The sequence below is a fragment of the Ovis canadensis genome, chromosome 15 (assembly GCF_042477335.2).
Source record: "Ovis canadensis isolate MfBH-ARS-UI-01 breed Bighorn chromosome 15, ARS-UI_OviCan_v2, whole genome shotgun sequence".
NCBI classification, from domain to species: domain Eukaryota; kingdom Metazoa; phylum Chordata; class Mammalia; order Artiodactyla; family Bovidae; genus Ovis; species Ovis canadensis.
Genome location: NC_091259.1, coordinates 35,736,964 through 35,760,669, shown reverse-complemented (window position 1 = coordinate 35,760,669; position 23,706 = coordinate 35,736,964). Strand labels below are relative to the sequence as shown.

General features: G+C 58.7%; 2 protein-coding genes across 2 annotated transcripts; both read right to left on the bottom strand.

The window, feature by feature from the left end:
* Positions 1-45: 45 nt before the first annotated feature.
* Positions 46-5,675, bottom strand: TAGLN (transgelin). Its single transcript, XM_069555284.1, has 5 exons — positions 5,372-5,675; positions 1,646-1,837; positions 1,345-1,522; positions 968-1,070; positions 46-632 (listed from the first exon to the last, which is right to left on the bottom strand). The coding sequence occupies exons 2-5, from the start codon at positions 1,823-1,825 to the stop codon at positions 488-490; spliced, it is 606 nt and encodes a 201-aa protein (XP_069411385.1). The 5' UTR covers positions 1,826-1,837; positions 5,372-5,675; the 3' UTR covers positions 46-487.
* Positions 5,676-7,430: 1,755 nt separating this feature from the next.
* SIDT2 (SID1 transmembrane family member 2) lies at positions 7,431-23,559 on the bottom strand. Its single transcript, XM_069555273.1, has 26 exons — positions 22,787-23,559; positions 20,961-21,082; positions 20,493-20,657; positions 20,346-20,391; positions 19,828-19,929; positions 19,647-19,730; positions 18,813-18,912; positions 18,553-18,618; positions 17,545-17,638; positions 17,175-17,227; positions 16,391-16,462; positions 16,180-16,260; positions 15,054-15,160; positions 14,680-14,753; positions 14,526-14,592; positions 13,912-13,985; positions 13,642-13,765; positions 13,296-13,413; positions 12,358-12,494; positions 12,027-12,135; positions 11,720-11,796; positions 11,488-11,534; positions 11,116-11,221; positions 10,301-10,411; positions 8,940-9,053; positions 7,431-8,864 (listed from the first exon to the last, which is right to left on the bottom strand). The coding sequence occupies exons 1-26, from the start codon at positions 22,967-22,969 to the stop codon at positions 8,802-8,804; spliced, it is 2,496 nt and encodes an 831-aa protein (XP_069411374.1). The 5' UTR covers positions 22,970-23,559; the 3' UTR covers positions 7,431-8,801.
* Between the last annotated feature and the right edge of the window lie 147 nt (positions 23,560-23,706).

Here is a 23,706-nt window from a genome sequence, read left to right as displayed (position 1 = left end):
CAGAACCAAAGCGACCAGGGCAAATCAGACTCTGGCAGCCAGGCCTGAGAAAAAAATTTATGTATATTTTTTTTTTCTTTTTGAATTTCAACCCCCCAAATATTCCAGCAAAAAAAAAAAATCAAGGGAGGTTGGGCTGGGTCTCCTTCTATGAGCATCTGCTTCCAAGGAGGACAGTGGACTTGCCCACGCCCAGGCTACCGCCAGCAGCCCATGTCTCCCCTGCTCAGCCCAGGATGGGGAGACGGCAGAGCTGGTGGGGGAGCTGGGAGGTGGGCCGTGGGAACAGTGTTTTGGGGTCAGGAGTTGGGCTGAGGCTGAGGGGTGGGGGCGAGCTGCCCAAGTGCAGTCACCTTTGCTCAGTGACGGAGCCTCGAAGCTTGGCCGGGGCTGAAGGAACTACACGGCTGTGTGTGAGGCAGGCGAGGCAGGATGCTGTGGCCAGCGAGCTGGGCAAAGGCGGGGCTGGGTGCCGGCCCTCGCCCTCTTAACTGATGATCTGCCGGGGCCGCCCATAGCCCGTCATGCCAGCCTGCGAGGCCCCTCTGTTGCTGCCCATCTGTAGGCCGATGACATGCTTGCCCTCCTGCAGCTGGCTCTCTGTGAATTCCCTCTTATGCTCCTGGGCTTTCCTAGGAGAGGAGGAACCAGGACAAAGACTTGCCGGGACTGTGTGTTTTCCATCTGCCTTTGGTTTCCTTTGTTACTTCCTAGCCTGATGCCATCCCCTCCCGCGTTTCCCTGCTCTCATTTCCTTATTGCAGTTGCCCCGCAGCACGGGCTGGGACAGACAGGAGGGTAGAAAGGGAGGAGTCAAGGTGTACTATGGACCCACTTGCCCCACCCTAGCCCTTCACTGTGTACCTTTGCTGGCTTTCTGCTTCCTGTAACGACTGCACTAACCGGCTAGCCCCCCTCCTGTAGAAACCCAAGCTTAGCGTGCAGGGAACCCCTGGTGGCCACATACTTCATAAACCAGTTGGGATCTCCACGGTAGTGTCCATCATTCTTGGTCACTGCCAAGCTGCCCAGGGCCATCAGGGTCCTCTGCACCGCAGCCAGGTCTTTGCCTGTGAGTAGGAAGAGGGGAGGGGAGACAGCCTTTAGGACTGTAAACAGAATCCAAGGCAGAGCCAGCCTGTGCCCCTTAGAAAGATGGCCAGCCCAGGGGCAAAGGTGGTCCTGAAATCAAAGGGGGTGCAGAGATCCCATTGTGGGAATGGGATTCTCCTGGTGTATGCCACTCCGGATGTGCAGACCCGTCATGGTGGCAGGTTGGATCATCCCTCATCCCTGCCTCCGCCTCCTGTTCACCTGCCTCGTCCACCCGTCTCCTCTCTCTACCTTCAAAGAGGTCAACGGTCTGGAACATATCAGTCTTGGTGACGCCATAATCCTCAGCTGCCTTCAGGAACTGAGCCACCTGCTCCATCTGCTTGAAGACCATGGAGGGCGGGTTCTCGGGCACCTTCACTGGCTTGGAGCCATCAGGATACAGGCTGTTGACCAGCTTGCTCAGAATCTGCCAGGCGAAGAAGGCAGCTGAGCACTCAGCTTGGGGTGGGGGTGGGGGGGCCACCCCACCCTGCCCCATGACGCTGGCACGATGGCATGACCCCTGGCCCCTGCCCCAGGTGTCACTCACCACGCCGTTCTTCAGCCAGACCTGGAAGCCCAGGCGCCCGCGTTCGGGGCGCCCCACATCGGGGCCGCACTGCACTACGATCCACTCCACCAGCCGCTCCTCCAGCTCCTCGTCATACTTCTTCTCGATTTTTGATTGCACTTCCCGGCTCATGCCATAGGAAGGACCCTTGTTGGCCATGTTGGTGGGGAGCTAAAGCAGCACAGGCCAGAGAGGGAGGAGGTCAGGGAGTCAGAGAACAGCTCTGCTGTCACCCGGTGCCTGGCAGGTCTTGTCTTCCTGCTCTGAGGGTCGGGGGAGGGGGGAGACCAGCCTAGCTCTTTATCTACCTCTCCGTGATTCCTGGTTTTGTATCCACGGCACTCACCTGGGCTAGCTTGTCCCCTCAGTCCAGGAAGCCTCTCTGAACTTGGAGACTAGATCTTTGGCAGTCTAGAGCAGGAGTCAGTAAACTGTTCTGGTAAATAACCAGATAGTCATTTTACTGACAGTCATATTTTAGGCTTTGCGGGCCATAAACTCCCTGCCATTGTAGCATCGAAGCAGCTTTGGGCAGTATGTAGACAAGTGAGCATGGGTGGGTTCAAATAAAACTTTATTTACACAAAGCGATGACAGGCTGCATTTATGGGTCTGACAATTCCTGGTCTAGAGCGCCCTTTCTTTGCTAAGACTGGTGACAGAGGGACTGGAGAGGTCTTTTGGAAGGACCACATTGACCCTCACAATGAAGCCAGCAGATGTCTTTGTCTGTGAGGTGTGAGGTGGTTTGGTGCCTCTGCTTGAAGTTATGGGGGTCCCTCCAACTCTCAGTTCTCTCAGAAGCAGGAACCCCAAAGCTCCAGCTCTTTGCCAGCTCAGTTCAGCCTCCAGGTGACAGCCACAGAGGCTGAAGCTTCCCCACCCCTGGTAAGGGCTAGGAAGCCAGGAAAGCCCAGGAGCTTTTGGCCAAGAAGTTGCATTTCCCCAGAGGAGCCAGATGTGCGAGGGCTGCCAGCCGATGCACCCACCGCCCTGCCTGGTGACCTCAAGCTCTCACCACCGTGGGAGCTTGAGTAACCACGAAGCCGGAGTTCTCCAAGGACGTGAGCCCAGCATCTGCCAAGCAGAGCAGGGAAGCCCTCCCCAGCCTGTGGCCTAGGGCCCGGGGCTGGCCCCACTCAGGAGCGCCCACAAGTGGCAGGGGAGCAGCGGGAGCAGGGCCAAGCAGGGAGGCTGCTGGGCAGGCTTGGGTGTGGCCAGTCAGGAGGAACCTGAGCTGGCCTCAGGTATCACGTGGCGCCAGAGCTCATCAGAAGAGTTCTTTGAAAGAGGAATCAAATGAGGCCAAACCATTCCCTAGCCTCCGAGAGGTCAGAGGTTGGGAGGGAGAGCATGGTCTGAGGATGGAGGCAGTCACTACCGTGTTCCCCCAACTCCCTCTCCTGTCAGAGCTGAGCCCTTCTTCCTTCCCACTCCCATGGAAGGCAGTGGACATCACCACTTCACAAGGTCCCAGCTAAGCTGCCAAAACCCACTTGCCCGGCCCTTCCTTCCCCACGGCTGACGGATTTCCTAAGCTCTCATGCCCCGTCTGTGCAGGGAGGATAATGTATCTACTCCAGAGAACTGGGAACATTCCAGAAGGCCCTGTCTGTGATGACCCAACACACGGTCTGTCCCTCAGTGGAGCTCCTTAAAACGCTGGTCTTTTGCCCCCAGAGCCAGTCTCCTGGTAGTGACCCAAGAAAGCCAGCCCCTGACCAAGTGGTAAAAAGCAGTTTCTCCTGCTCCAGGCTCCACCCCTCTTCATAATCATATTCCCTGAGGGGATTGCAAAGTTTGGGAGAAGAAAACAAGAGAAAGGCTCCTCTAAATTCCAGCCACTTGGCCCCTCACTTCTCCCTGAGTCTGCTTCCTTATTTGTAAAGTGAGGGCTGGACCACCTCCGAGGATGTGGTTCTCAGAGCATCCCAGCCAGCGATGCCAAAGAACCCAAAGGCCACAAAAAAAAAAAAAAAAAAAGAACCCAAAGGCCAAGTCCCTCCCTTCCCTACCCCGCTGTGTCTCGTCCCTGCTTCCCAAGGACTCCTGGGCGAAGAACTGGGGTTAAGACACACCAGTAGCTAGGACCAGGGGATTTCAGCCCATATCCTTCATCCAGGCCTCTGACCCTCCCACCTCCTCTCAGCTTTCACTGCACCATCCCAGGCAAGCAGGAGGCACCCCATGGCCCGGGCCCCACCCCCCACCTCCCAGTCCTGCCTTTCCCTCCCCTCTTCCCCCCCTTTCTGCCCCTCCCCCCCACCAGACCTCGCACTGGGCCCATGAGGAACAGGGGCCAAGCAGAGTGTGTCTCCCACCCCCAGCATCCAGCCTCAGATTCTGGACAGTCAAGGTGCCAGGGCTCACAGGGACAAGGACACACAAGCTTGCAGCCCCGAGATCTAGAGACATTTGCATTTTGATCAGAACCAGGGAGGGAGATGAAAGACACCCCACCCCCACCCTCCTCCCTCCTGGTGGAGAGTCTGAAAGCGGGAGGGTTCCAAGAAGAATCCTGCCAGGCCCTCTGACAAGGGCCTCTCCAGGCCCACCTTGGAGCTGCTGGGGAGAAGGGGGGTGAGGGGAGAGAGTGGCCCACCCAGGGTCTTTCCAGGCAAAGGTTCCTAGGACAGGATGGACAGGGAGCCTGAGGCTCTGCCTTGACCCCCCTCTCCCCCCTGGCCCTGTGGCTCCATCAGCCTCCCCTCCCCGGAGGAAAAAAAACAAGCCCAGCTGCCAAGAGGCGGGCAGCTCCTCCCAGCAGGAACCCGGAAAACCAGGGTTCTCTGCTGGACTGCTGTGCCCCTCTGTCTTCAGAACAAACAAAACACAGGACACAGGACAAGCACAGGAGCGGTGGCTTGACTAAATTCTGGGGTCAGGGGAGACCTGTCCTACCCACCTACCCTTTGAAATACAACCACTAAAGGAAACGCCAGACCTCAGGAGAAGGCCCTGCCTGGCCCTGTCTGCACCGCCCAGGCCATCACGCCAAGGCTCTTGGCAGGCCACCTCCATCCTCTGCTGGTGGGTGACCTCCCCCTCAGGGTATGGAGGGAGCTGCGTGCCTGGAGAGGTGGGGAGCTGTGTGCTTGGAGAGGTGGCCTCTTACCGTCCCCACATCATGCCACCCGGGCCAGTTCCAGAAGACAAGAGCTTTGTGGTCCTTCCCACTTCCTCAGTGGCTACCCAGGGCCTTTCCTAGGCTGCTCAGGCCCTGGTAACCCAGCAAAGAGTCACTGCGCTCCAGCCCTGGTGTACTACACACCCCCTTCACCTCCTCCGACATCCTCCTGGCCTGGCTGGATAGCAGACAAGCAGCCTTGGGTCTAAACCGACTCCACCTTTGAGCCCATCACACCACACGTAGGGTGACTATGGCTGAAAATGGGGCGCCTCCCTGACCCCAGTTTCCCAGGTTTCCACCATCAATCCTTCTGCACCAGCCAAGTCTCCCTGGGTTCATCTCATTTGGGTTCAAGGCTGCCCAGTCTGAGAAGTAAGGGACTCTAGTAACCCCCTCCCACCCAGCAAGCTGGGACCACCTCTGCAGGTGGAGGCGGGGAGTGCACACTGAAGAGGGTGGGCTTCCCCCTGCCTGGGAGCCTGAGAGTTCTGCCTGCAAGACACCCACAGAGACCTCCCCTCCGACTGCTGAACCCCAACCCAACTCCCCTCCAAACCCCGGACAAATGCACTTACAGGGTTTCCTCGGGGCTCTCGGGGAAGGCGTGAGCTCTGTCTGGACTTGGACAGACAGGATGGGGCGCTGGCTGGGTGAGGGGTTTAAAGGGCTGCCACGGCGGTGATGTCAGCCTCCCCCCCGCTGATTCGCCTCGGCCCCCTCCTGTCCAGAGGAAACCGGCTCCTTCCCCACCCTCGGCCCCCCCAGTGACTCCACACAGGCTCCATATTTGGGGAAAGACACCAAGTTGGAGCAGTCTACCGGGGGCTGCCCGAGACATTCTCTGCGTGCTTTGGGGATGGAGCCGGCGGGGGCGGGGCCGCGCTGCCGGCGGGGAACCGCCGGGAAAAGCCTTTTATGGACAGGACCACGAAGGCTTTCCCTGCCGTCTGGACTTAGGGTTGCTCCTCTGACACTGTTCTCTGCCTCCGGGTTTGTGGGGAGGGGGAAATTCAAGAGGGGCTGGCTGTCCAGCGAAAGGGGTTGGGGGACCCCTACCTGAGGCTTGTGGGGGACTAACCAGCCATTCTCTCCTCCTGGGGCTTTTAGCTCTGGCGGGAGACAGGAGCTCACCTTTCCCGAGGACCAGGCTACGTGCCAGGCATTTTGCAAACGCGCCCATTTGATACTCACAGCTGCATCATGATAGCATAATTACTCTCCCATTTTACAAAGGAGGAGACAAAGGCTCCGAAGGCGTCTTACCCAAGGCCACAGGGTGAGTCCTGAGAAGCAGAACCTGGGCATCCCTGCCGACCCCCAGCCATGCGAGAGCCAGTGAGGCTGACAGACCCACCCTTCCAGCTGTTCCTGCTCAGGTTGAGTTCCCAGTTGGGGTGGGTCTTAAATCACACGCTTTCCCTGGGTGGGGTGGGGGGACTGGAGGGTTCAGGATCCAGAGGGTCTGCAGGGCCTGAGGCACCAACACTGGGGTTGGAGGCTCCAAGACTTCTATCATCCCTCCCTTTTTTAAAAATGTCTTTGTTAATGTGTTTATTTATGGCCAGTGCTGCTCGGCCTGTGGCATCCTAATTGGATGTGGCATGTTAATTCCCCAACCAGGGATCGAACCTGCACCCCTGCAGTGGAAGGGCAGAGTCTTAATCACTGGACCACCAGGGAAGGCCCCCCTCCCCATCTTTTCAGTCTACCTCCTCTGGAAAACATACGACCCCATCACCCAAGGAAGGAGACCCGCTCAAATCTCGCTTCAGCGCAGGATAGGAAGTGAAGAAAGGTAAGGGGCACCCGGTGGGGGCTCTGGACTGCCTGCTGTGGCACCACTCCATCCTTGGGTAGCCCGGCAGGGAGGAGCTAATACTCCACCACACACTGCACACCACCCGGCACCACTAGGAAAGGCCTTTCCTGCACAACCAGCTCGGGACGCGAGTCTAGCGGTGCAGGAGTACAGTGCCCCCCAGTGGCATCTGCGGGGAAGAGCAGGGACAGGAGCTAGGGAGCCGCTAAAGAGGAGCCCACTAGACTTTCAGTTGTGTCCTTAATTCACCAGGTTCCTCCTCGCAAGCCCACCCCGCCCCACCCCCGGCCCGCCCCTCATCTTGTCTTCCTTAGGCTACCAAAATTTAAATAGCCTTCCAGGGTCATCTCGAAGGTGCCCCCTCCCCCGCCATCCACTCCATCTCGTGTTCTCTAAGCACCACCTGTCCATTCAAGTCAGGTGAGGGAGCACTGCCCTGTGCCTGCAGCCTGCTGAGCGGAGAGGGACTCAGATAAGAAAGTGAAGCTGGCCTGACTGGCGGCTGGGAACCAGGTGGGCAGAGGCTGCCCCCATTTGCCAGGTGAAATGGCACAGCTATGGTTTTCTCCCTACACGATCCTCTCCACTCTCACGGCGCCTGGCACAGAGCAGGCCTCTGGTAAAGATAGACTGAATTGATGCCATTGCTCACAGGAGAGAAAAATATGAGGCTGTCAAGGGACTGCTATTCCCAACAGGACTGGGCTTGGAAGAGAAAGGCAGACCAGGAGATCTGGGAAATGGAGGAGCCTGGCCCCAGCCCTCGTTCTCAACATTTCCATCCAGAAAGAGGGAGCAAAGGCAGGCCCAAAGACTGCATCTGGTTGTTTCTTTAATTGAATGCAAACTCATTCATAGAAAACAGAAATGCAACCATAGCATGGAAACAGACATTAAACGGAGCTCTGAAGAAAGATCCAGACCCTCCGCCTCTCCCCAGCCTGAGGGAGAGCTAGAAAAACAAGTTGAGAATAAAACACATTCCCATCCCCAAGGCCGAGGCCCGACTTGATCTCCCCAACCTTGGCATCTGGAACAGACCAGGTAGGGCGAAAGAGCGGCCAGGGGAAGCAGAGTTGGGGCAACTCAGTGTAAACTCAAGGTTTCACACGTGTGCATGTGTGTGTGTAACACAGAACTTGGCTGAAGACTGGACGGAAATTTAGAAGCCAGCCCTGTGTCCCAGAGTGAGGCTGGACCAGGGACACAGAGGGCAAGGGCATGTCCCTTCCCTGAGCCCCTAAGACAGGCACTGGGGCTCCTGCGGCCGCGGAGGAGCTGTGCTCTCTGTAGCGCCCCTCCTTCGCCTCTGGACATTCTTGGGCAGTGTCAAATGGCACTGAAAGGCCCGCAAGTGGGGCTTGGCAGGACTAAGGGCCTGGAAAGAGGACGAAAGGAAAGGAGTGAGGTGCTTCTTCCGTCCAATCCTGGTTGCCATCATCAGTCTGGGGGCTGATGGCATGAGAAGACCTCCAAATCCAGCTCTTCAATCACAGGCGGGTCCCATGCCGCGGGCTTTGTCCCTCGTTGCTAAAGAACCAGCCCTGAGCGCAGGTCAGAGGGAGGCGGCAGCGCTGTCCAGGATCCCTTGCAGGCCTTAGCACCAAAAACCCAGCACCAGCCAGTCTGCCCCCCAGATCCGACAGCTGCATCCATCCTGGCTGACCAGAGAGGGCAGTGATGGCAGGCAGGCGCAGACCCAGGAAAAGTGGAGTGAACTCTGGTGCAGGACAGAGAATCGGGCCCCAGACTGGGGGCCCTGGAGTGGAAGCTCGGGCAAGATAGGGTGGGCTTTGGGTCCAGGCCAAGGGGGAAGGGGAAGGACAGCCAGAATGCAAGCCATGAAATGGGCAGGCAACGCTTCCCTCCTTCCTCCTGCAGAATGACAATTGGACAGCTGATGGACTGGGACCCGTGGAAGGCCCCAACACTGAGAAGAAAGCAGCAGTTTGGCCAACATTCAGGGTTGAAGGGGCACAGGCCTCATCCCTGGCAGAGGGCAGGAGCAAGGCTCAAGGTCACCCTGTGACTGTCCCAGGCCCAAGCCTGGGCTGGACCTTGCTGTCCCACCACCCCTGGCACTGGGCGGCAGGGCTGGGACTCAGGCCCCTGGCACTGTGGAACCTCCAGGAGGTGAGGCAGAGGAGCTCGGGGCTCCATGAGAGAAGCAAGGGGGCCCAGCTCCCCTAGAAGACGTAGATCTTGTCCCGCTGCACAGTGTCCAGGTCGTCGTCCAGCGTCAGCAACACCTGGGGAGGGGGACGGATGTGGAGTCAAATGGGACGGGAGACCCCCTCTGCCCCCTCTCCAGTCCCTCCACTTACCAGGAATGACCCAAACATGGCGATGGAGGAGAGGAAGTGCCAGATGTCGTGATCGTCAAAGAAGTCGAGGAGGATGCAGTCCCGGTTGTGTTCCCGCGACTCTGCGGGGGTTTTCTGGAGAGGAACAGGGAGAGCTGTTTGCTGACATCGCCCGGCTGAGGCTGAGCCAGACCCACTTCCATTCGCTGGAGGGTACCTCTGATGCCAGCCCCAGCCTCAGGCCAGAGAGCACCCTCTTTCGGGCTCACCCCTTGCCTTATCTCCCACATCTAAGAACTGACCTTTAGTTGCAAACTTCTCCCTAAGGGCACTGGTCCTGATTACCTTGCAGAGCTAGAAGCTCACCAAAGGCTCCTAACTAGTTCCCTGACTTAGACCTCGCCCCCTGCACCAGTCAGTCCTCTAGGGCTTCTTCCAGCTCACTTTCTCTGTGAAACACTCAGCTCAGACAAACCTGCCCGAGGACAACAGTAGCCATCACCTGCACCTCATGGTCCTCCATGCTCTCTCCCCAATCTCTCTCCCGCCAACACTGGCTAGACTGTGTCTGAGGACTGTCTGTGCCATACACTGAGGCTGCAGAGATGACCAAGAGAGATCTGGTCTGTTCTCAAGGAGCTCACCATCTCCACTTGCTCCCAAGTGAATGCATCATTGACCCCAAAGCTGCCTCCGTCTCATTACTCAAGTCATGGTGCCTCTGGGCCACAGAGTCTTTAAGGCCAAGAGCAAGGTCCACCTCCTCCAAGAAGCTTTCCTGGACCTCCTAACTCATAAAAGTCTTTCTGCCCTCTGCCTCCTGCACATCCCCTCACTTGTCCTCCCTGTTACCCTTCATCTTGTGCATCATATTGCAGAGAAAAGCCAGGAACTGACAGTCTTTCTGTCCCTGGAACTAGATTTTAAGTGTTTCAAAGGGGACTTCCCTGGTGGTCTAGTAGTTAGGACTCTGCACACTCATTGCCTAGGACCTGGGTTCAATCCCTGGTCAGAGAACTAAAATCCCACAAGCTGTGCTGTGCAGCCAAAAAAAATAAAATTGCTTCAAAGACAGAGATCCTGCCAGACTTAGTTCTGATCACAGCAGGTGCCCTATGAGCAGAGGGAAGAACCTGACATCTCTGGCTTCAAACCCCAGCAGTGCCACCACTGGCTGTGTGACCCTGGGCGGGTCACTTGTCTGTCTGAGCCCCGGCTGCCGCCTTAGTAAAACGGGGATACCTCCACCATTGACATGGTCAATGTCAGGAGGATTAAACGTGAAAGCGGCTGTTAAAGAGCACTGGCGATGCTCACAAACAGGTTTGAAAAGAGACCTGTGTGTGGGCTCACAATGAGCCTGTAGCAGGAGAACTACTCACCTGCCAGGTGCTGAGTCCCTGGAAGAAGAAAAAGAGGGCAAAGCCCCAGACCACCGAGGTGCAGACGATGCAGAGCAGGGGAATGAGCTTGATCCTTTCCCCGCTACGGAGCTGAGGGAACATGGGGGAGACCGGCCTCAGGCCCCGCCCCACCGGGGGAGCACAACCAGCCTGAGGCCCCGCCCCACCCCGGGAGCACCGAAGTGTGTGTGGGGGAGACCGGCCTGAGGCCCCGCCCCACTTCCTGCCTGCTCTTCAAGCTGCTTCCCAGGCATTCAGGACGGACCCTTTAGGAAGCCTTCTCGGATCCATCCCATCACCCCAGAGCCTCACCTGTCCCCACACCGGCAGCCAGGTGTCCTCACCCCTGAGGTCCACCCTGGCTGGGACGCTGTGTGCCCCTGTCTGCTGTGGGTCCTCCTCTCACACTGTAAGGCACTAGGGCCCTGTAGAAACCCGTGGCCCTCCAGACCCAAGCCCACCACAGTCTCAGCGAGCCCACCTCCTCAACCTTTCTGTGCAGAACGGGACTCTTGCCAGCTGTGTCCTGAAGTGCTACCAGTTCCGTGAGCCATACTGAGACTACAGAAGGGGCTCAGGAAACAGGTCAGGATGTGGCAGGCTTCCGGGGAGTAGTGGAAGAGACTAGCCTCTCCCCTCCTCAAAACTCAGTGGATGGAGAGGGGCAGATGGAGACGGACAGAAAGATTCCCCTTCTCTCCCGGTGCTGCCCCAGGCAGGCTGTGTCCATGTCCCTCCCTTCAAAGCAGAGCGCTGGCCGGGCTGGCCGAGGAGGCTCAGCCTTCCCCGCTCACCTTCATAATAATGTAGAAGGCAAAGTAAAGAAGCAGGTTGCAGATGCCAATGGCCAACAAGTAGGAGGCGAAATCGTTGGGACGCATGATGAGCCCGTAGGCCGCCCTGGCAGGAGGGAGGGCCAGCTGGTGAAGCAGGGGACGGCCAAGAGCAAGGAAGGGGCTTCCCTCCCCACCCCCACCCTGTGTTTTATGACGATATGGGGTGGGGTTCAGAGGCCCACAAAAGATGGAACCCCAGGGGCCAACACCTGTCTCCCGGGCCCCCATTTCTCGTGCCCATATTTGTCCACAGCCCCCAAAGGCGCCAGCGGCTGGCCAAGTCCGCAGCTGCCCACCCCGCCCGGGGACGCAGGTGATGGCTGGACTCACAGTGACCAGTTGATGATGTTGCCCACGACCAGCAGCACCATGCGATCCTGGAGGGAAGCAGAGACACGGGGCTGAGACCGGAAGAAGGGGCGGGAGGCCAGAGTTAGCGGCCCCCACCCCGCCCCACCCCGCCCCGCCCCACCCCGGCAATCAGCTTCGCTCCGCCCACCCCCCACCCCCGACTGGAGGAAGGAGCGCAGACAGAGGAGGGGCCCAGAAGCTGGGCAGGTACCACGTAGAGAGGCCCGCTGCACTGCCGGATGCAGTCCGTGTAGAGCACGTGGAGGATGCGACGGCAGATCCCCGAGTCTGCGAGAACGGAAGGTGCTCAAAGGCCCAGGCACCCTTTCGTCCCAGCCCCTGCGCTGCGCCAGCAGAGAGGGCCCAGGGCCTTCGGAGGCACAGCTGTGCCAAGGCCTCATGAATTCTGTGCCCAGTGATTCTTCCGGGGTCTCCGTGAGAGGACAGCGCCCCAAAGTCTCCTGTGAGGCCAGGTCCCCGAGGCCCCCAACCCCAGCAGGCCCTGGGCAAGCCCTCACCCAGCTTCCAGCGACCCATGTAATAGAGCTGTGTGCTGAGCAGCAGGGTGGCAGTGATGTGGATGACTGAGAAGACGATCCAGAACGCTGTGTTCCCCTTGCCAAAGACCTGTGGGGGCCCCCGAGGGCAGGGGTGAGGAGGCACCAGGGAAAGCCCCCTCCCTCCGCCCCGGCCTGCCCTTCTTCTGGAGGAGCTGGGCTGGCAGCCATGCCAGGCTGGGAGGGCGCGCTAGGGAAGGAGCAGGGATCTCTCTGGCAGGGGTGGTGGGCAGGGGGGTGTGCACATGCGTGCACCTGTCCTCCAGGTGAGCAGAGTGGGCCGGGGCCTCACCACGCCCAGCACGGAGAAGAAGATGACGATGGCCAAGCAGGCGTAGGCGCTGTAGGCACTGGCGTTGATGTCTGGGTGCCGCTTCTGGTAGAGCTTCAGCATGCAGAGCCCCGCGATCATGTACATGAACGACGTGTCTAGGCAGAGGGACGGACGTGGCCGTGAGCTGCGGAAACCTCCACTGAGCCCCAGCATGGAACCCGAGCCCCCACACCTCGTCATGGCCACGGAGCAAGCTGGTGACAGCCTGGCACTTGAACCCTGGCTGCTCGATTGTCCTGCCACGCCACACTACTGCCCCTGTGGCTGTCAGCCACAGTCTGACTTCCCCTAATGACAAGGACAGCTCAGTCCAAGCACCCTGAGATTAGGAACTGTGTCTTAGTTATCTTTTTTTCCATAGAAAAGACTTGGTAGATGCATGAAACGGCACTCAGATGCCTATTTTCTACAAGCTAAGCTGCAAGGAGATCAAACCAGTCAATCCTAAAGGAAATCAACCCTGAATATTCTCTGGAAGGACTGATGCTGAAGCCAAAGTGTTAATACTTTTGGCCACCAGATGCAAAGAGCCAACTAACTCATTGGAAAAGATCCTGATGCCGGGAAAGATTGAAGGCAGGAGGAGAAGGGGGTGACAGAGGATGAGATGGTTGGATGGCATCACCAACTCAATGGACATGACTTTTGAGAAAACTCCAGGAGATAGTGAAGGACAGGGAAGCCTGGCGTGCTGTAGTCCATGGGGTTGCAGAGCCGGACAAGATTTAGTAACTAAGCAACAACAACAAGGTGTAGGTTCATGCAAGTCCTCCAGCCCTGGAGTCTCCCACACAGCTGCATCTTGGGGATCTCAATCCTTGCAGGTGAGTGGGGAGGGCAAAGTCAGGCAGGTCCCTGTTCTAGGTTCAGCCAGCGAACAGGGAGGCCCCACTCACCAAACTGGAAATTGGTGTAGTTGGGGCAGACGTGATAGCAAGCGCTAAGCAGCCCCTCCATCATCAGGGCCGTGCCCATGGCATAGAAGAGGCCAAAGTGTTTGGGGATCCCACATTCCTGTCGGGGAGGGAGAAGGGAAGGGAAAGAGAGAAGGTGAGGCGGTGAGGTGGGCAAGGAGGAAGGAAGGGGCCCTGAAGAGGGAGATCACCAGAGAGGAATGGGCTGGGGATAGAGTGATTTAGGAAGGGCTGGGCTTTGATGGGCAGGGCTGGGTTGGGCAGGGCCATGCCTGCTAGCAAGGGTCTGGAGTGAGGCCTGGGCAGGCGGGGCGGGCGCGCTGCTCACCAGGGCGCAGAGGTCGTTGCGCAGCAGGGCCCGGTTGTGGTTGATCTCCCGTTGCAAGATGATGAGCAGGAAGAGCAGCCCCAGCAGGATGTACCCCAGGTTGCTGAGGATGTTGTTGAAGGCGCTGGAAGGGGCGACACGGGGCGCACTGTCCCGACCTCAGGCCCCGGGCCCCTTCCCTACCCGAGAGGTGGGCATTCAGAGAGCCCCAGCCCCTTGCACCGGTTCACCGAGAGACGGGAAAAGGGGGTCTCGAAAGACGATTCCCACCTGAGGTTGCCCAGCGGGTGGGCACAGAGGAAGTTGTAGTAGCAGATGTCCTGGTTCCCTGTGACATTCACCACCTGCAGTGGGAGTGGGGACAGGGTGGGGTGAGGGGGAGCTCCTAACTCTCCTGGCTCAGGCCACAGCCTGGGCACCACCCGTCCGGTTCTCCAGCGGATGAGGGGTGCCACCTTGGCCAGCACGCGTGTGCACACACCACCAGCGAGCCCCACTTCTAGCACGGTCACTGCCCTCCTCGCTAGGTGTGGCTGAAAACTCTCGAGGCATCACCATGACAGGTTCTTGCCTCACAGCATAAAGAAGAGGGAAGGGAAACTGAGACTGACTTTCTCACCACTTCCGTTTCATAAAATCCTCACAAACTGGGGGAGGTGCCATCAGGACTAGCAGGCTGCTCCCCATTTGGCCGATGAACCCACTGAGGCTCAGGGAGGTTGAAGGACTTGCTCAAGGCCACCCAGCTGGTAAGGCAGAGCTGGGACTGCAACTCTAGGACCTGGGCTTGCTCCAGAGCCTCAGGCTGGGAGGCTCTGCTGGGCAACGCCCCAGAGTCTGTGGCAGCTGCTCAGAGGCTCTTAGCATGGGCCCCGCCCGCTCACCGTCTGGTAGGTGATCACCAGCTGTACCACAGGAAGTGCGTAAAAGACAGCAATGGTGGCGATGTTCCTGGGGAGTGGGAGAGCGCTGGTGAGCTGGCAGCAGCCAGAAAGAGAACCCGAGACCCCACCACCCTGTCCCGCCCCAGCCGCTCACCAGAAGTAGATCTGGTACTTCTTCCGCAGGACACGTTTGTCCTTGCGCGCCAGGTCAGCCACGTAGAGGTATTGCTACGTGGGGAGAAGCTGGAGTGAGCCCCCTGCCCCACCGCCCTGGAAGGCCCTCTTGCCCTGGTAGACGAGGACAAGGAGGGCCTCCCTCCCACTGGCCAGGGTGCTGGTGGGCAGGGTTTCGGATGATCCAGAGGCCTGGGAGCCGAGTCAGTTTCTCCAGAAGCTATGCTGCCCTAACAGAGCTTTGCTTTCCTAACATGCCACAGGCCGGGGGCGGCAGGGGCAGGGGGCCTATGCAGGGCTGAACATAGAATCTCGCTTCCTTGTTAACCAGGGCCAGCCCTCCTGGGCTCACACCTTGGTGCGAATGACATTCTTGTCTGAATCAATGTCGGCCAGAGTGTCGTAGTCATCTTCCTCCACGGAGCTCATGGAGTCCAGTCTTGGTCGAGTGCCCGCAGGGTCTGGGGAAGAAAGCGGGGAAGGGTTACCAGGTGGGCACTGAACCCAAAGTCTGCAGCAACTGTCACAATTTCTAGCAAACTGTGGGCTCAGAGTTGGGGAGGAGGTGGGCTCAGGCCTGGGGAGGAGGCATGAGGGGCTCCCGAGTCCTGGAGGGAAGCCAAGACGGGCTCTGCAAACAGTCCACCCGGCAGGGACCGCGCAAGCCCTGCCCCTCACTGGGCTAGGGCTTCCAGGCCAGGACACTGAGCAGACCTCAGGCCCCAGACACGAGCAGCAGGACTGAATCAGCAGAAGTCATGCTGACGAGAAGATGCCCAGTCGTGTGGGTTCTGAGAAGACACTGCCGTGGCCCCCGCTGGGAAAAGACCCAGTGGGCCCTGGGGTGCAGGCAAGGGTGACAGGCCGCCTCTAAGAAGCACTGGCCACTTCATCCTGTTCTTTTCCCACGTCATCAGAAGCTTCCTCCCACAGCCTTGCTGACCAAAGTCCCCAGAGGCTGGGACGTCACACTCTTGCCCACAAGCCCCAGCAGGCCAGCAAGAGAGGTGCTGGGAAACATAACAGCTGACCAACATCTGGCCTGGGGATGGCGGGGGTGCCAGCCCCCCAGCATCAGGGGCCAGTGCCTGCCTATTTCAAAAGACACACGAGCTAGCAATTATCGGCATTAGACGGGCAAGCCATGCACAAAGCATCTTTCTGGTCCTCGAGCCTCCTGGCTCCAGTCAACCGCCCTGGCAGGAGCTGATTGGCAGAGCAGTGCCCACCCTCCCCACATCTACCCATGGCAATGCACAGCTGCCGCATCTGGCCAAAGGGGAGGCGTCGCTTGAACTGGTCGTGCCCTTCAAAGGAAAGGGAAAGTTAGCGGGGAAGCGGGGGCCAAGGAGGAAGGGATGAGGGAGGAGGAGGCAGGGAGACAGCAATCCCTTCCCTGGTTCCAGCAGCTGGCAGGAGAGGCAACAGCAGCTGGCACCAGCCCGGCATCACACAGCCCTCGCCCGCTTGGCCCACTCACCTGGGTAACTGTAGGGTAGGTCCCCGGGGCCCGCGCTGTCAACCAGACCATCGGTGGAGCCAGTGGCGCCAGAGCCATTCTCTGCAGGGGAATCGTAAGTGGTGGGGCTGGTAGAAGAGACCTCAGGGCAGGTGGCCCTGGACCCAACCCTAGGGGCTGCTGAGGAGGCCACTGGAGGTGGTGACCAGCAAGCTTGGGCGCTAACACCTACCAAAGGAGCCATAGTTGTAGCCGTCATAGGGGGAGGTGCCAGGAAAGGAGTCGGCCAGGACCCGAGGGTGACCTGCAGGGAGAAGTCAGGGACCTTTAGCCTTGGCAGCAGAGAGAGGCTGAAAGCCAGGGAGGAGAGGGCAGGAAGACTCCAGAGAAGAGAGATGCTGAGGCCCATGGTGGCAGCACAGAACAAGCAGCTATCGTTCCAGCAAACACAGTGCCCTCCCACCACCACCACCTGCCCCAGTAGAAACATTCACCCCCTCTGTCCTCCCTAGAGACTGCAATGTCAAGGAACTGACCATCTAAGTTACCAGCAGCAAGGACAGACCCGCATTGCCGGCCTGGGTCCCACACAGAGCCCCCTGAAGAACTTCCCTTTCCCACCCACTCTGGATGCCAGCTCCTCTGCCCACAGCGCCTGGAGCTTACCAAGAAGAGAAGCTGAGAGAGAAGGTCCCAAGCAGGAGGGAAGATAGACAGAGCGGGATAGAAGAAACGGAAAGAGAACGAAAGGTTAATAATCCCAGACAAGGTGAGCTGCGTTATCTGAAGCGGCAGACTAGGTACGCAGACCCAGGCATGGCGTGAATCAAGTGATGGCCTTTAAAATGGGTGTGTTAGAGACCAAGAGGCACTCCGTCCCAGCCCCATTTCCACCTGCGCTGTTACTATCTGAACATCCCAAAGCCCCTGCCTCCTCCAGCCCCCACGGGCACCATCCACCGCTATCCTCTCCACACCACAAAGCAGACAACCCTCCCCAGACCCTCTGCAGGTACCGCTTTCTGGGCAGGCTCGGTCCACGGCCACCAGAAGGCTCTTCTTCCTTTGCCTGCGGGGACAGAATCCAGAGGCAAACCAGAAGGGCAGGAGGAGGCGCCGTCCTCTGCTGGGCTGGCCCGCCTTCCACCCTCTCCATCCCACAGCCCTGGCCTCCCTCCACGACCCCAGGGGTCCTCCCAGGCTGGAAGCAATGTGGGGTCTCCCTGCTGGGGAAGAAGACTGAGGGGGAGGGGTTGGTCTCCAGAGGAGAGGCCCAGGGACCTGAGACCCTCACAGGGACTCGCCTTCCTCTGCCCCATGGAGGGCGCTCAGATCTGGCCAGGCCGTTTCCCCGGAGCAGGGGAGGGTCCAGCGGTTCCACTGTACCTCCAGTTTTCCCAACAGGCCAGGAGCACGGTAAGCAGGTAGAAGGAGAGAAATATGCCCAGGCAGAAGAGCATACCACCAACGTAGGCCTCCGCTGTGGGGAAGGGAGCGGGCAGGGAAACAGACCAACGCTTTCCAAGCCTGCCCGTCATCGCACACGGGCCCAGCCTCATCTCTCCCACATCTCCCCTCGGTGGAATGGCCCAGCGGTGCAGACAATACACCAGACTCAATGTGGTTCCTGTCTGCTCAAGTACCTCCCTCTGCTAGAACTTTCTGTTCTAGTTCTTTCTTCTTGACTTAATCTTCAAAGCACAGCTGAGGCGCTGTGTCCCCCAGGAGGCCTTCTCCGCCCTGACCTCCCACAGAGACCATCCTGGGTTCCTCACAGCCCTCGGCACCCGTACAGGGCAGCGGGCTCTAGGCAGGGGCGCCCCAAGGACCACAGGTGGAGCACTGGGCCCGCAGAAGGGGCTTGAGACAACGTACTGAGGAAGGACTCTGCGTGGTGAGGCAGCTGCTTTCCCGTCCCGTCACAATCTTTTATGTTTACCTTATATGTTCCACTTTACAAAGGGCTCTATTCAATCGCTCAGTAAATATTTTTTGAGCCTGACTAAAGGGCCAGGAAGTTTCCTACCAATTTTGTAGGACTGACCAGTTTTGCTGAACCGACTTAGTGAGACTAACAGAGACTAACAGATTTCTAGTACTCCTATTATAGAGATGGGAAAACCGAGGCTCAATGAGATTACCCTGCCTATAAAGGCAGGCACAGATCTAGAACTCAGTCCCGCAGTCTCTTCTCTCATGGATGCTCCAAAGTGCGTTACGCTGGCACTCACTGCATTCCCATCATGAAGTCTGCCAAGAACACTCCTCCTTCCTACCCTGTCAGCCTGCTCGGGTAGGCCCTTCTCATCCGTCCCATTCAGAAAACACTCCCTACCCCAGGCCTGAAAGAGGAGCCAGAAGCCAGGCCATCCCCACTCAGCCACCCACACTTACACGTGACTGCTCTCGAGACCAGCACGGACAGGGTTTTCTGGCGGTGCCCTTGATCGACCGGTTCATCTGGAAGTAAAATGTCAAAATGGCAAATAAGTGTCTGCCTGGAGCTTGGGTAGAGTTGGTGGGATCAGGCCTGGACGAGTCTAGGGCCAAAAACCTAGATCCCATCAGATCCACCAGCCATGCAGGCTCTTCTACCTCCCAGGAAGAGCCCAAGCCCTCTCCACCCCCAGCCAGGCCCAGGGCACAGAATGTACCTTCTATAAAGGGGTAGAAAGGCAGGGAGCCCCCACAGGCCTGGTCTTCAGTCTTCACCACCACCACCACGTAAAAGCTGTTGCTGGGGAAGTCCTTACGCTGCAGGATGGCGACGGAGATGATGGTGACGGTGGTGATGACGGTGGTGATGAGACTGCTGTCCTCACACTACCAGCACCATTTGTCATCACCATCCCCACCCTCTTCTGAACAGACGCTATGCTAAACACTTGGCGTATATGTTATTTTAATTAACCCCACGAAGATCCTCACAAGTAGGTACTATCGTCATCCCTGTTGGATGTTAGCTTGGAGTCACACTGCCAGTAAGTGGTACAGCCAGGATCATCTGACTTCAGAGCCCAAACCCTGCACCTCCATTACTGCCAGGTGAGCAAATGTGGGTAGGCCCACCACCGTGGAAGCCGTGGGGGCCCTGCTGCAGTTTGAGCATCAGTCAGAAGGAAAAGTGGAGGGGTCATGGTGCCCCCACCAGCTGCACAGCTGGATGTCATGAGGTGAACATCTGCCTCCCCCTCCCTGGCCCCAGCACAGGTTCTAGCCTTTGCCAAGAGCAGCCCTCATCCCCAGCCAGTTGTGGGGAATGGGGCAGACGTGATAGCCATAAAGGATACTCTGCTCTTTCCTGTCCCCAGAGGCAACTGGGATTGAGATTCAATGCTTGTAAATACCAGGGGACCCAAAGTGTTGGGGACTGGCACACCAAGACTCAGCCCTGAGGCAGGTTAGGAATGGGGCAGGGGCAAAGCAGCACGGTTGAGGAAGGCTAATCACCTGGCCGCATCCCCCACGGGACCACGTGCATTTCCTACCTGCACGGTGATGGCTGCCTTCTTGGTCATCGTCTGATACATGCCGATGAAGGCTACGTTGTTGTCTAGGTCATACACAGGACACTGCAGGGGGAGGAGGGCAGAGACAGATGGACAGGGTCCTGGGCCCCGTCCCTTCTCTCCAGCAGCCCGGCGCACCACTGGCAGGCCGCTGACTCACCAGCACATCCTGGATGGAGATCACTGAGCAAGGGAAGGCCGTGTTGGAGGCCACCTTGACGATGACCGAGTCCACTCCTTCCGGGAACTCATACTTGAAGTACTGAGGGCACAGGGAAGGAGGGAGAGCCCCATCCCGTGAGGATGCTTTCTCTGCCCCTCTAAAGGGAAGGGTATGAATCCTCCCAGGGTCAGGCAGTGGAGACTCTCTGCAGAGAGAGGCTCTGACCACAAGCAGCAGCCCCATTTCCCACACACTGCTTCCCTCAACCTCAGCTGGGCATGCAGGACCACGCCCAAGAGGCAAGTAGAAGAGATGGCCATCCAAGCCCATGTCTCTGCACTTCCCAGGCCGTCTGTTCCCCACCACCTTGGAGCCAGGGCTTCCATCTCTATAGAATTCTCCATGGAGAGTACAGCCAACCTGAAACTCCTGGCAAAGACTGCTGGCCGCCCTCACCCCCAAGTTCAAGCCTCCCCATTTCTTCCCCTGAGAGGCAGTGGACAGGGAGGCCTTACCTGGGGCTGCGCTGCCGTGGTGTTGAAGCTGAATGGCTCCCCGGTCCTGTGGGGCAGAGAAGAGCCGCCCCCCAGCCCCAGCACCATCACTCCCAGAGCTTGGGAAGGAGGACAGTCCCGCACGCCCCCTCCCTCTCCCCTGCAGACCTGAGCACGAAGTCGTCCATTCGGCTGACGCGGAGCTGGTACGTGGTGTTAACTGGTGACAGGGTGGACACATCCACGTAGAAGAACTGGACCTCGGACTCATTCTTGGTGGGGGGCTGACACAGCGTTCGCTCCACCTTTTGGTAGAGGTACTTGCGCTGGAACCTATGGCCCGAGGCAGAGTCAGGACGTGACTGTGGTCCTGCAGCTCCAGGGGACCAGGGCCCTCGATTCCTCCACCCTGGTCCCACCACCTCCCTACCCGACCCCCGCGAGGCTGACAAGCTCCCGGTCAGCTGGCTTGGCCCTCTTGCTGTTGACCAGCCTTCTGTCTTAGGGGATTAGGAGGAGAAACAGAGGGGTGCCGGGGTGGTCAGAGGCCCTGGACAAGGGTCTGGGTGAGGTTCTGATCAAGGCCTGGCCTCAGAAGACCCACCCCCACCCCCCAGCCGCCCAGGTCCTACTCACATCCCTCGGAGGATCAGGGGCACCTGGAAGGACACCACCGCCTCCTTCTGGCGGACCACAAACAGCAAAGGAGCACCCTTCTGCTTGTTCAGGACATTCACGGACACTCTCACACCTTCCGTCTACAGGGGGACATGGACATGGCCCTTGGTCAAGCCCTTGGTGGCTCTAATTCTGTCATGGGGAACTCATGGCTCCAGAGACCGTGAGCTCTGCCCTCGCTCCGCAGACCACTCTGAGCTCTCCCATCCAGGTTGGCCTGGGGAGACATCTAATGGCAGCCCACTCCAGTGCTCTTGCCTGGAGAATCCCATGGACAAAGCCTGGGAGGCTACTGTCCACACACACACACACACTGCTTCTGCCAGAGCAGGCCCAGCGTCCAGGAGGGGCTTAGAAGAGAGGACAGGAATCACAATGAAGACCTGGGGTATCCCCCAGGACACCCCACTTCTGTAAAAGTTCACGGTGTGCACATGTGCCCGCACGCACATGCATGTACACACATATATGCATACGGAGGGACACAGGAGAGCAAGGGTGCTCTGCAGCCTCCTTCCTTGTGAGTCAGGAAAGCTGCTATTCCACAATTCATCTGGTGGCCAGAGGCCACACACAGGGCAGTGGGGAAACAGGACTTGTTGAAAGCCAAGAAGGCCAACTTCTATCCTCAGCTCTGACCAAAGGTCGGGGCTGTGGAAAAGTCACTTCACATCTCTGAGCCTCACCTTACCCCCTCTGTAAAATGGAGACACTGCCACTCTTGGCACTATGAAGGGAAGGATATAGGACACTCAGAGCTTAAAGAAAAAGAATAAAATTAAATTAATCTTGGGAATGCTTGTTATTGGGCTGCTGAAACCCAAACTCAGGGCAGCACTCCCCTGAGGGGTAGAGGCCACAGCCCTCAGGGTAACCCCACATATGGGTAACCTCATATATGGGGGCAAACAGAGACAGGCCTCTAAGCTGGATGAGATCAAACTTCAGAGAACAAGCACTGAAGGCTGATCCTGGCCTGCCATCGAAACCTAATACCTCCCTATTCTAGAGAAAAAAAAAAAAAAAAATCAGATTCCCATTCTGAACTCCACTATTTCTTAGTAAATCCAGTCCTGGTGAGAGCTGAGTCGGAGACCATTAGCCAGGCTGGGGCAAGAGTTCTCCCAATTTCAGCCCCACCTTGGGTCTGAACTTACCAGACCCGGTTGTGCCCGGTGCTCAGCTCACAGGTGGGGAGGAAATGAAAGAGCAATCAGAGTGGGGAAGTTTCTCTACGGTAGGCAAACTCCCTCTCCCCTCCCCACCCACCCTGGGGTTGGCTGTATCCCCACCACCTTCAACTTACAAGGCCATCTGGCTTTCTAAGGGAGGATGAGGGCTGGGAAGGTCCCAGCAGTTACAGAAGCCTGGAAAGGCCTGCATTCATTTCCCCAGGGAGTCTCAGCATAAGCAACCCCCAAGCCCTGGGCAGAGCCTTTCAGCTTGGGCCAGTCTCATCCTCCTGGGGTTTTCTGGGCCAAGCCCAGGAGCAAGCCTGCTTCCTTGCTCCCAGACCCACAGCACTGTCGAGATTCTGAGTGTTGGGTAGGGAGCAAGGCCAGTCCTGCTCAGACTACCGCTGATGGAAAGGAAGTGATGGAAAAGAGAAGCGGGGAATGAGGCAACTTCAGAAGCCCGTCCAGGTGTAGCTTCAGAACAAACATCCCCAGCGCAGGAGGAAACTGTTGGCCAGAGGGTCCAGTGTGGCGCTGGGAAACCCAAGGGGGTCGCTGTTCCGGCTCGCCCCACTCGCCACCAGCCCGGAGCCCAGCCCCTTCCCTCACCCGGTTGCGGGTCACGGTGTGGTTGAAGGTGTAGATGTTGACCAGCTCGCTGTTGACCTCATCCACGTAGGTGCGCTCAAACTCCGCGTCTTTCTGCGAGACGTTCTTAGGCCCCAGAACTCCCAGATGGCTCTCGACCGAGGCCACCAAGAGAGCCAAGAAGGGCAAGCCCAGGGCGAACATGGCCCCGGCAGGGTGGCAGCGGCAGCGGCAGCGGCGGCAGCAAGCGACAGGACACCTCCAGGGCGGGTTGGGGCTTGGGCCGCAGCTTCCAGCATCTCACCAGGACCAGAACTTTAACCCCGGCCTGAGATTAGGAAGCGTCCCCTCCCTGGAGCCGCAGACGCGCTCTCAGGGACCAGGGAGGGGACGGGGCGGCTGGGGGCGGGAGGCCGGGGGAAGGGTGACGGGCCTCAGGAAGGGGCCCCAGCTCGCCAGGGGCCGAACCCGGCCGGGAGACTCGGTGGGCGCCCGCCGGGGATGTGACAGCCGGGAGGCGGCTGGTTGCTGGGAGCCTGGAGACGCCGCCGGGGAAAAGGGGGAGCGAGGGAGGGAGAGGAAGCCGGTGGCCGAGCCAGCCGCGAAGGGGCGGAGAGTCTGAGGGTGAGGGGCGTGATAGGAGGTAGCGACCCGACGCCGCGCGGCGCCGCCAGTTCTTTCGGGCGCCGGCCCTTTAAGGGCGGGCAGACGCGACGGCTTCGGGGCTCAGAACTCCAGGGAGTGAGCGACGCCGCGGGGCGGTAAACAACAGGACTGCCGGCCCGCCCGCTGACGTCAGGGGAAACTGACACCGATTTAAAGGGCCAGGGCACGAATTGGGTCTTAAAGGGGCCGCCGCTTTCCAGCTGGAGGCCTTCTCCCACTCCTTTCCTGTTGCCGCCTCCTCTTTCATTATCTTTCCCGTCCCTGAAAGGTCACTT

Excerpts from the sequence above, each read along its gene's own strand:
- TAGLN (XM_069555284.1), bottom strand. The coding sequence starts at position 1,825 with ATGGCCAACAAGGGTCCTTCCTATGGCATGAGCCGGGAAGTGCAATCA. Across the intron at positions 1,071-1,344 it reads GACCGTTGACCTCTTTGAAG|GCAAAGACCTGGCTGCGGTG; the intron begins GTAGAGAGAGGA and ends TCCTACTCACAG. Across the intron at positions 633-967 it reads GATCCCAACTGGTTTATGAA|GAAAGCCCAGGAGCATAAGA; the intron begins GTATGTGGCCAC and ends CTCCTCTCCTAG.
- SIDT2 (XM_069555273.1), bottom strand. The coding sequence starts at position 22,969 with ATGTTCGCCCTGGGCTTGCCCTTCTTGGCTCTCTTGGTGGCCTCGGTC. Across the intron at positions 19,731-19,827 it reads TCTCCATCCAGGATGTGCTG|TGTCCTGTGTATGACCTAGA; the intron begins GTGAGTCAGCGG and ends CTCCCCCTGCAG. Across the intron at positions 17,639-18,552 it reads GGTCTCGAGAGCAGTCACGT|CGGAGGCCTACGTTGGTGGT; the intron begins GTAAGTGTGGGT and ends CCTTCCCCACAG.